At 39.4% G+C, this 12,488-nt stretch overlaps 1 protein-coding gene across 4 annotated transcripts in view; it reads right to left on the reverse strand.

Annotated features, from left to right (window-relative positions):
• Positions 1 to 12,488, reverse strand: part of LOC109976267 (spectrin beta chain, non-erythrocytic 1) — a 112,836-nt gene that overhangs the window by 45,540 nt on the left and 54,808 nt on the right. For all 4 annotated transcript variants that reach the window (XM_065959416.1, XM_020626425.3, XM_065959414.1 and 1 more), the window contains one exon: positions 1,597 to 1,748. In XM_065959416.1, coding sequence (XP_065815488.1) covers positions 1,597 to 1,748 — 152 coding nt within the window. The remainder of the gene's footprint in view (positions 1 to 1,596; positions 1,749 to 12,488) is intronic.

A 12,488-nucleotide genomic window follows, 5' to 3' on the forward strand; every position in this document is an offset into this window, starting at 1 on the left:
GGGAAAGGAGTAATGTTTGATTGAATTCCTGGCCGACTGTGTGGCTGTTTTATCTCTGTGCGTTTGACAGGTTGTGAAAAGGCCGGAAAACAGCCGATAGAAGAGTTCAGAGCTCCAGAGGCTGCGGAGACGGCCAAGAAGACGGATAGAGAGAAGAAAGACGCAGAAGAAGAAAAAGAAGAGGAAGAGAGGCTTGTGGTCCTGGAAGTCACAAGCTGGGTGAGGGTGACTTTGGGATTTTATTTACAGCCTGATTGTGTGTGTGGCAGGAGAGGATTTCTACAGAGTTCACTCATTTTTATTTAGAGCTGTTCATGACATTTGAAATCCCAGATATATTACTTTTCCGAAGTTCATAATCTTACTGGCCAAAGTTAGAAGGTATGATTAATATTTCTGAACTCCCTGACAGTGTATAACAATCATTTCTCATAAATAATGTAACAATCAACTTGAACAAGAAGCAGAAAATATATGCTGGTATCTTAAAAATGGTAAACGATTAAAAACACTCCATTTATTTTCATTAGAGGGAGTTTAAAATTCAAATAGGCTACATTTTAATCAATATCACATATCTATTTAATAAATAGTGCATTTATTCGCGATGAACTAGGTGAGCAACTGCTTGCCTAAGCAAATAATATAGTTTTCAAAATATATCACAGTTACAGAGAGTTACCGAGACTCCTCGTGCTAACCAAGCTACCGCTAGCTGATAACTTGGCTTACTTGCTAACCACTAAATTGTTTCCAACTTCAACATCTTTTAAGATCACTTCTGGCTCCACGTTCAAGAAAAAAGAGAGAAAAAGGAAAGGCCAAGGTCAACGTGTCAAACTGGAGACTTTAAATGATCATCCTCAAACCAGTTGGTAGAGACATAGTGGCTACATCCAATGATCTGTCTTTCCTATTCATGAAAGTGCTGCTTCATTTATGTTCATTCATATACTTACAGTATACCTGTGATTTGCAGAGGTTTATTCAGGCTTTTTTTTTTTAACAATGTATAAATAACTAAATGAACGATTGAAAAAGTGACACACAGAGTGTTTGTGGTTAATGGTTGTAGAACCATAAATGTCATTGCTCAATTCTCAAACAACCAGATAAGAGAAGCTAAGAGACACCCAGCAGGTCTATGTGAGGAACAGATAGATGGTTAGAAAATCATATTAAAGATAAAGGTATTTTGCAGTTAAAGCCGTGATTAAAAACAAACTGTGACCGCTTATGAGGAAATAAAAAGTACACTGTAAAATGATTTACTTTTGGCTGGAACTCCAACTAATTTTCTCAACAATTTAAAGAGAGTGAACAGGAAATCAATTGTAGATCTAGAAATGCAGTGTGTCATATGTACTTTTTTGAATTGTTGTACTAAAAGTGTTTTACAGATTGATTTGGAATTAGAAGAATCGTGTCGACAATTCAGAAATTGGCCCATGTACAGTGTTTTCTTTTCAATTCAAACTCTCTTGTGTGGAAGGGTTTGTCTAGAAAATAAAACACAAGAATGTACATGGTTAACCCGGTCTGGACACTCCCCCCTTATCTCCTCTTTCAAAATAAAAGCCCTGACTGTAAACTCACCAGTCTTTCTCCTGACAGGACCTCCAGCAGTTTGATGAGCATGCGTCCGTCCCTCAGGTCCATGTAGAGGTCAGTGATCCGACAGGACACTCTGGACAGGTGAGAGTTCACCCACTTAGTGAAGGTCTTCTTCTGCACCGCCTCACGTTCATCTATACCACAGACACACACATAGACAGAAAGATTAATCACATGAAGCCTCTGTTGATTTTCCCCCCCCACCATTTTGGTTAAATTGACTTTCATACAGTTTGTGACAGTTTGCAGGTTCACCTCCTGCTGCTCTCTGCAGGTGTGTTTGGACGTACGTGTTTCCTCTCTGTGGAGTGTTTGTGTCTTCTCAGCATGACAGAGACTTATTGTTCCTGGAAAGCTGTTGTGTGTTTGTCAGTGTGTGTGTGTGTGTGTGTGTGTGTGTGTGTGTGTGTGTGTGTGTGTGTGTGTGTGTGTGTGTGTGTGTGTGTGTGTGTGTGTGTTAGTGGATGGGAGAGGTTTCCTGTGTCTGACAAAGCAGACTAAATCTAAATCACGGCTGTTAATATTCACCCACCCACAAACACACACAGCAGTTTGACAGCAAACACCTGCCTGCAACACAACTTAGTTTATTTCCCCCGGGACAACACACACACAAAAGACACTGTTATAACACACTGTTTCAGTGACTTTTCTGTGTGTGTGTGTGTGTGTACAGTACATCAGAATGTTTCCTCGGCTGAACTCCAGCTCAGTTGCCATAGAAACTGAGTTGAAGGAGGATGTTACACAACCAGTCACTAGAGCAGGAGGCGAGGGCGTGACCCCACCACACGCACGCACGCACGCACGCACGCACGCACGCACGCACGCACGCACGCACGCACACACACACAGTTTTTACACTCCAGTGACTTCTATACCTCGTTTTTTGGTTAACAGATTTACAAACAAAGTTCAGTAGGCTACCTTCTGTTTCTTCTCTGTAATTATTTCAGGCATCAGTCAAAGGTCAAAGCAGGCTTATGACACATGTGCTTACTGTACACCCCAAACCCGTTTCATTCTTTAAGAATTCAAATCTGAAGACATGTAGATTAGGGATGTTCAGAGTGACTAATGTCCTGGTTGGTTGAACACGCATTTAGACTGAGAGTAGTCGAAATCTAAGAAAACAGTCAAAAATTGAGCACAATTTAAGTAGCACGGCAAAATCCTGGAACACACAGGGCCTACAGCTTAAAAATGTCTCATTTCTTTGCTAAGTGTGGCTAACGTTAACAGTTCTAACATCGCCAGAGCCTTCGGTCCTCCTTGCATGTTGAGGTCATGCACATCGGTTACACACGACTCTTGAAATGTATTTGTTTCCTGAGAGTGATTCTGATACGTTTGCAAAAAATATCTTGTGGTATTAATCTGAAACCACTTTTGATCAAAATTTAAAATCTGTAGATCAGTGAAACTTAATGGGATAGCTGTTGTGTTGCGGAACAGGAGGAAACAAGTTCAAGCTCAGCTGGTGGCCACCAATTTCTGAATTTCTTTATTTTTATTTAAGTATCAATTAGAAAGATAATCTTATGGGGACAGAGGATTTCATTCTGGTAAAGAAAGAAGCAGAACAAACATATTGTTATTCAGACTGGACAAAGAGACAGTAAAATAAAAAAAAAGGATAAAATGACTGACGCAAATAGGCGAGCATACTGGATCTGTGGATCTCTGATGACAACAAAACAAATGTTAGGAGCCTCTTGGCTGCTCTTGTTAATACTCTTGCTTGTTCTGAATGTGTAATAAAGAGCTTTGTTTTGGAACTGTCTCATTTTGCTTTCACATCATTTCAGCATGGCATCAATGGAAAAATGGAAATGTTGCATAAGAGGTAGAAGACTTTGATTTTGATGCTGTTCACAAGCAAGAGACTGTAAATGATGGTTAAACTCAGAGGACAGGAACAATGCACCAATAGAAAGGCTTTTTAACATCATCTTATCTTTCATGTTATGAGGCTTTTTAAGCCATTTTGTTGCCATCAAACACAAACACAGCAAATAAAAACAATAACAAAAGTTATTATTGGGGAAAAAACACAAACACCAGACGGACATTTTCTGTAACAATTGGGTCAGAGAGTTCATGAACTGAGAGCAGAAAATTGATAAACATTTGACTTCTGGAAGAGGAAACTGGACTGAGTGACTGATGAAAAACACACACGCACAAGCACACAAGAACACACACCATACAAATTGATAAGACTGCATTTCACATGCAAACATTCAAACAAATTCATGACCTTCATGGTGTGTGTTAGCTTTCAGCAAGACAAAAGCTTCAGTGTTTATCACTTGGCACTCACACGCACACACAAGCACACACACACGCACGCATACACACACACACTAGCAATATGTGCACAAGACATCATGACGTCTGTTAATGATCCTCAGACCTCAGAAAGACATGGACAACTGATTGGAGCAGAAACACTGCAACAGTTAATGTTCTGCACTCTAAAAACTTTCACATTGACTTAACCTCCATACTATGTTTGTGCAAAGTATGTACTGGTTTGTATACATCATCCTCAACACACCAGATTGGTCATTTGCTTAAAGTGATTAAACAAAATGTTTACAATTGATTTACATGTGACTTGAAAATTTGCAAAGAGTAAGTTCAATAAGCACTCGTGTCATTTTCAGCTGCAAGGGGATACTTCTTTATTTCTTTGTGGATTAAAAAAAATAATCCCTCATCATCGGAGGTACATATAACAGTAAGGATCAGTGTCCACGTGTGAAAATAGTAATTTTTCTGATAAATGTTTTCACAGTTGTAATCAAATTTAAGTTAACATATCATAAAGTTCCAAATGACTTTTATGTTGGAAAAGTTGAATGAAGACTAGTTGGAAAGTGATGAAACACAAACGAAAGTATGATGTGATCATGTTTCTGCTGCAGGTTGAAGGCTCCAGGATACATTAGCTGCAAGTAGCATCCAAATCTCCAACACAACTGACTGTTAACAAGTAGCAATTTAGTAATTTTAGCAAGATGTAGGACTTTTTGAAAGGAATGACATCCTGTGGTTTTTTGTGTGTGTTCTATATTTTGGGCCTTCCTGGAGGACTGAACTACTCCCCGTATGCATTACATTATTTTATTTTGTGCAGCATGAATGATGGAGGGAGCTGAAATGTTTCAGTAAACATATAGCTGGTTCATATTAATGTTTAAATTGGGTAATTAATGTACGAAATCTCTCTGGATTTTTTATTGAACAAATACATTTGGGTTGTTTGATTATTACTGCTTTAAGTTATGGAATAAACACAACATCTCAACGCAGAGAGATGCAGTGATTTCTTATTACTAGTGTGTGTGGGTGTGTGTGTGTGTGTGGGGGGGTGTGCGCGTGCATGTGTGTTAACACTCCTCCATGGCAAGTCTAAGAAGCTTTGTGTTGTGATAAGCAGTGTATGTGTGTTATCTCCATCTCCAAGCTTCCTCCTGAATTTTCTGCAAACAGGGGAGTGTCCACTTCATGCAATTTGGCCTCACTGTGTATGTGTGTGTGTGTGTGTGTATGTGTGTGTGTGTGTGTGTGTGTGTGTGTGTGTGCGCGTGCGCATGTTGGGGCTTCCCCTTCCTGTGCTGAAAAAGAAGCAGATGCTTGACCCAGCACGGCAGCATGTTCATACTCACACACAGACACACAAGAATGCTCAACAGACACATTTGGTGCTAATAGGGTGTATGTGTGTCTTTCTCCAGTCTGTTATTTTCTAATAATTTTATTGACCATCATTAATTACACAACTGTTACTGCACTCATTTATTTGGCCACATGAAATTCATATATGTAAATTATATTTTTATACATATTCTAAATTGATATGCAGACCTAATAAAGACAATACTTAATTTGTAGTTTTGGTTCATATATTTCTGTAGTACAGGTAAGGAGAGAGAGATATATATATATATATATATATATATATATATATATATATATAAATAATATTCTTTTTTTCTCTTATCTCATTTACCAGAATGATAAATAATAAATTGATAGTAATGTTTAATGAAAATACTTAATTTAACCTTTTACATTTTCAATGGAAGTCATTTAAGGTGAAGCAAAATAAAGAGGTTTGACCTGCTAACGTATGGAAACCGCACACACACACACACACGCACACACACACACACACACACACACACACACACACACACACACACAGACAAACAGCTAAGCAAAACTCAATGTCAACGGCTTCAATTACCATTTCTAGCTATATAGATATTCTGCTGAATGCGCAGGACACAGCTGTGTGTGTGTGTGTGTGTGTGTGTGTGTGTGTGTGTGTGTGTGTGTGTGTGTGTGTGTGTGTGTGTGTGTGTGTGTGTGTGTGTTGGTTTCGTTAGAGCAGGAGGAGGCAGTAATGTATTGATGGATGCACTCTCTCTCTCTCTGGGTCAAAAACAGTCACACACACGCATGCACACATATTAGATGTAGGGGTTGACCTTAACCTGAGCCCACACACACACACACTCTAAGGCCAGACGGGGTGTGGCTTTTTTCTTCTCCACTGGGACAGAATTTTTTTTTTTTTTTTAAATCAATACCCCCCACCCATCACACAAACACGCAGACACACACACACACAGACAGTGTAGGGCTTTAACATCATGTGAGGAGCATCACTCCTCGGATCACCGTGTGAATGTATCACTCTCATTAATCACAAACACAGAGAACAATTGTAATGTATCATGGGAAGTCAAGGATGTGATATGACAAGAATTCATAACAGAGTTCATGGAGAGTTACACACACACACACACACACACACACACACACACACACACACACACACACACACACACACACACACACACACACACACACACACACACTTCTTTCGTGAATACACATATTGTGAATGTACACAAATAAACAGACACACAATAAAAATAATTCAAATAACAAGTCAAAAAGCTGAAAGCTAGATCTAAAAAACAAAATAGGAACGGTAAGATGAAGTGAGAAATGGATAAGAACAGGCTAAATAATAAAGACCAACAAAGTGAGGAAAAGGAAGAAGAGGGCAAGAAAGAAACTACAACATAGGAAAGGAAGCGAGTAAGCTTAGAGAAAAACACTAGGAAAAGGAAAGACAACAAAAATAAGTATTTCAAAAGAAAGGAAATGACAAATGTTGAAGGAAATTGATGCAAGAAAGGAGGAGTAAAAATGAAACAAGGAAAGAGAAGAATGGAAATAGAAGAAAAACACAGAAGAAGAAAAGTGGGGGAAAAGGAGTCCAAGGAGAAGTTGTAATTAAGGAGGAAAAGACAGGAAACTAAATAATTAGCTGTAATTTTGCTTTTCTGTCATTTAAGATACAAAAGAAAACATGGAAATATTCATTCACAAAGGTGAACATGATAAAGAGGACGAACAATTTATTTTGTTTTCACTTCAGCAAATGAGAAAATGTATTTATTGTCCCAAACCAAAAGCCTGCAGGCAGAGCCACAACACAGCTGTGTCCAAATCAAACCAGCTCGACCAATCAGCTTCTTTCCTGTATAGATTAGGGCTAAGGTCAGAGTCAGGGTCATCAATGGGGGTGCAGTCAAACCCATCAGCAGGAGGCGGGACTCATATGCAGCCCAGAAGGTATGACAGCCTGAGAGCTTTAACTCAGGGTAAATAACCCATGCAAACCATAACACTAAAAACACATGTATCATGCCCCAGCTGTGTTCATACAGTATGTGTGATGACTGACATACACAAGGATACATTACAGACTATAATTTGATTTAGATCAGTAATTAATCTTTGAAAAGTTGTCATGAAGAGTAGGTTGACACCTCCAGTTCCATCCTGTATTTATTAATGTGTGTGTGTGTGTGTGTGTGTGTGTGTGTGTGTGTGTGTGTGTGTGTGTGTGTGTGTGTGTGTGTGTGTGTGTGTGTGTGTGTGTGTGTGTGTGTGTGTGTGTGTGTGTAAAGAAGCTGCTTGTTATAAGAAACTGTTTTTTGGCTAGAGTCGCAAATAAACAGGTAACAGAAAACCTGTGTGGTTTCTCATCTACCGCTGTATATTGAATTTAAAACAATGTAAATGAGGGGAAGATGATCCCTGAGGAAATAGTTTGCAGTGCGTTAGTTACACTGCTGGACACCACCTACTCTAAATGGTAAAATGGACTTGAGTTTGGGAAGGGCTTTTCCAGTACTTCTGACTACTCAAAGCACAGGTCACACCCACCCATTCACAGCCATCCACACTAGGTTGCTGTGTAAATTGTCCATCAATATAAACTAATTCCATTCATACACATGTATACCCCGCAACCCGAGCAGCGGGAGAAACCCACACGGACACATCAAACATGTGGCTGCAGGAGCTGGGGATTGAACCTTCCAGCCAAAGACGGCCAACTCTGCCAACTAAACCACAGCCGCCCCCCTCTAGGTAAAAAAAACTGACTATGACGTATCTCATACTATACCTCACTTCAAAAACTGGAAAAGTCCTTGCTGTAATAACCAGTAGAGTACACTTAAGTGGAGGATGTCAAACCAGTACATAGGTAAAGCTGAGCCAAGCCTTTTACCCAAAAGGGTGCACCTTCCAGGTCTGAGTATGTTTAGGGACTACAAGAAAGATCTCTATTGGTCTGTTGCAAAATAAAATCTACATTAATCTGCAGAGGTGACGAGGTTTATTCCGTCAGTTTTGCTGATTACCAAAAGAATTTTCTACAGCTGACATCATCTGTAACAAGTGGTGTTCATGTGTGGAGTGAGTTACTGTCCAAAGTGAAGAGTGAAAGAATCTTAGGGTCTTGGAGAGGGCGTTGTGCTGGGAGGGAAACATTTGTGATTTAGCAGCAGATGTGTGTTTAAACCCTCATCTGAGGTTACACGCTTTGGGTACTGACCAAAGAATGAGTTCACAGATACAAGCAGCCAAAATGACTTTCCTCAGCGTCACTGTGGAGGATAGAAGGAGTGTGAGGAGCTCAGTGAAGACACACTCCCCCTTCTAAACGAACCCGCTAATGTGTTTTTTTGGGCATCTGATTAATACACCCAGGGCTTCTTCATCCTTTGGAGAGTTGTAGGTTAGTCCAAAAGGGAGGAGACGCTTGGGCAAACGAAGAACACGCCTAAGATATAATGTGAACTGTCATTATATGATTGTCTTGCAATGTATCATTTTTCACAGAATTGCTTAATGAAGATATTAGTGTTATCTTGGACAGGTATCACATATCATATATTGTATTGAGTTATCCTGTGATTGCAACCCCTACTATACAATACTGTTACAAAAATTAGAACAACTATCGCAGCCCAACCCTTGTTTCCACTTAGCTTTGAGGATAATGTGAGAGGATACCTTCAGGTCGGACACAGAGTGACACACTGACACAAAAAAATGCCCTGTGTCCAACAGGGGAGTCAGAGGGATGGGGGGAGTAGGAGAACGAGAGCCAAGACTGTAGACTCTGTGTGTCTGTTAGTAGAAACAGATGTTTGATATGTTCGGCCTGTCTAAACCCCCCCCCCCCACCCCCCACCCCCCCACACACACGGGGCTCTGTTCAGTCTCCCATGTCTGTGGTGTGTTTCCACATCCAAACCCAGTTGGGTCCATACACGGTGGATCGCATGACATCTCACACACACACACACACACACACACACACACACACACACACACACACACGATCATATAACCTTATCAAAATACACAATTCCAGTTTTGCAATTCCAGGATTCCAGCATTCCTGATCTCTCACAGGACGAGCAGGGAGGCCAAATTATTACCATTATTGTGTATGCTTGTGTGTGTGTGTGTGTGTGTGTGTGAGAGAGAGTTGGGGGGGGTCATATTTTTTGCTTCATTGTTTACTCAGCTATTAATCATTATTTTATGTTTTGAATGTACTTTTTTCCTTCAGTAAATTTCCAGTCAGTGCCTGAGACACAGACCGTATTGTGAGAGTCTCTGTGATTTTATGTAAAAGTTTTTATACAGCATTGCTTCACTAGTGTCTAAATGAGCTAAAGAAATATGTATTTGCTATTAGTGCATGAACCCTGCCCTCTTTTTTATAAATGTAATTTTATTGTTATCCTGAATTTAACTCGGAGTATGTAATATCGATATTCTAGCTGTATTTTTGTATCTGTTTATCTTGGCTGTAGACCCACAGATTTGTAAGTACCCCTTACTTACACAGCAGGCTGCGGCACAAGAATCTTTTTATTTCAAATAAAGTTATACATGGACCTCTTGTTACACAAAACAAGATCAGGTGATATCTCATAGACTTAAAGAAGTGTTGATATTGGCAAAGAGTTGACGATTTGATATGTATTATTTAAATTTCCAGAATGGATAAAAAAACTGACACAATACTGAAAACAAAGGTTAGCTGAAGCTTTATGTTCAACATGGTGGGGTGAGTTCCTTTAAAGGTTCTGATTGACAAGTTTATCCAAAGTTCATGAAAAAGCACTGATTTAAGATTAAAGTGAATGCTCCATATTGAGTCTGATATACATTTTGATCAAATAATTGAAATTATGTTTAGTCAAAATGTCATGCATATAGCAGCAGCACATATAACCTGAAGCTGACCGACATAAACTGACTGATTGAGGGGATTTTTGTTGTTGTTGTTGCATAAAGTAAGAATAAGCTGCATTCTTGGTTCCTTTGATGGTTAAAATAGAAGTATGTCCAATTTTAGTATAATATCTGTGGAGAGGGCTGTCAGAGTGGACCTTCTGTGGCTGAAAGGTTTGGAGAGGATTTAGAGATCTATTTTCAGCCTCATCAAAACAACTTCAGTCAACAACAGAACCCTATAATTTAGGCAAACCCTTAAAAAGATGTGCTAAATGACTGAAAATGGGCTGAAATTGCTCCTAATGAGCAGGATGCTGAACAGAACCTCAAACAACTCCGAGCCGCATCATGTTTCTGCTGCTAAGCAGAGAAATTCTACATCCTGCAGACAGACAGCAGGAGACTGACATCCCCCTACAACCAATCACAGGCCACAATACTGAGTCTGTCAGACCATCACCCAATCACACTGACCTCTGTCATCGTGTGAAATATGAGAGCAGAGTGTAAATGAATGGATGTGAATGAGACACACACACACACACACACATACACACACAAACTGCTGCAGGGTGTTCCCATTGGAAACAAGAGCCAGAATCAGAAACAGAGGACTATTGAGAACACACTGACTGGCTGACTGATTATCAGCCTGTTTAACTGACTCAGGCCGTATGTTTGCTCAGACAGGAAGGTTTCAGAATTTATTTACACAGTCAGGTCTCAGGTCTTCGGTAGTATTCAGTTTAATTGCTCCAATAAGAGTGTGTGAGGTCCCTGAATGCTAAACTTTCATTTCCATCCCCTGGCCCAGAACTTTTCAGGCAGCAGCTCTCAGACAGGGAGACGAGATACATTTCCATGACCAAGAGAGGAAAAGCTGAGAAAAGCTAAAGCCCCAGCTCTTTCATGAACACATCTGATGCTGATGATGTTGACGAGGATGATACTGACGATGTTGTTGATGCTGATAAGGATATTACTGAGTGTAGTGATGATGACGCTGTTGATGTTGTTGTTGACAGCAATAGAAGAATATTTTCTTCAATACACCCTGTGCATTGCCTGTTCTTGTGTTTTACTTGTTCACAGATGTACGTTGCTTTGGACAAAAGTTCCTGCTAAATGAAAATGTAACACTGACGTAAATATATATGAATCTGAAGATGGGACAGACCTTCGAGGGAGTTTGACTCGACATTACAAACCATCTGAGGACAGTGAAATGTTTGAAAGCAAAAAAAAATCCAACCTTTATGTGTTGACATTTTGGGGCACATTAAAAGTATCTAAAGTTAGCTAGCAATGTCCTTCAAAGTTATTACATGAAGCAGAAATAATACAAGACAAAACCTCCACTTATTTTACCCAATAAATACAGAGACCGATATAGAGTAGAGTCTGGGGCTGTGGCCTTAGCCTTCATAAATAATTATACTGAAAAAGTAAATTCACTTGATATTCGATGACTTTGAGTATTAGGTGAAAAATATAAAATTGGTCCAATAAACATGACTTCACTTATAAAAATAACACTCCTTTCTGCTTGGATTCAACTAAAGACACAGAGTCAGATAATGACACTTAGTATGTCTCTGCTACACAGTTTTCTCTTGATAATACTGCTACTGAGATAAACTTAAAGAACTGACAGTTCGGAGGTAATGTCTGCAGTAACAAGAAGAGTGAATATGTGATTTTAAAGATTTATGGATGTTTATTTCCAATGAGAAAGTGAAATGAAATGAAAAGTGCGAATCAATTCATCTTCTGTTCATTCACTTTGTCAGCATGAAATGAATCCCTGAGTCATATGTGCTTGTGAGTGAATTGATTTCCTTCTCCTCATGATGTCAAATAAACGTAGAATAACCAAGATTCTCTCAAAAGGACTCTGCAGTTTGGGATTAAACTTGATCCAAGGTCCTTTTTTAAAGACAGTCTTCCTGACGTGCCATGACACTGAAACTGTTGCAGTTTGTTGTCTCATTCTTCACTGATTACAACATAGCATGTTCATGTCCTTGAGAAGAAGACACTTAAAAAGATTATTCTCTCCGAACAACTGGATACATGCACACACGACACACACACTCCTGTTTCCTGAACAGTCGCTCAAATGTAAACGTCACACCTGCTCAGGCCAGACGTTTCAGATCATCTCACTTTAAAATCATAATACTTGAAGTAAATTCAATCACAAAGGACGAAACACATAACTTGTAAATGTGTGTGTGTGTGTG

This window comes from Labrus bergylta, chromosome 10 (genome assembly GCF_963930695.1).
Source record: "Labrus bergylta chromosome 10, fLabBer1.1, whole genome shotgun sequence".
Classification (NCBI taxonomy): Eukaryota; Metazoa; Chordata; class Actinopteri; order Labriformes; family Labridae; genus Labrus; species Labrus bergylta.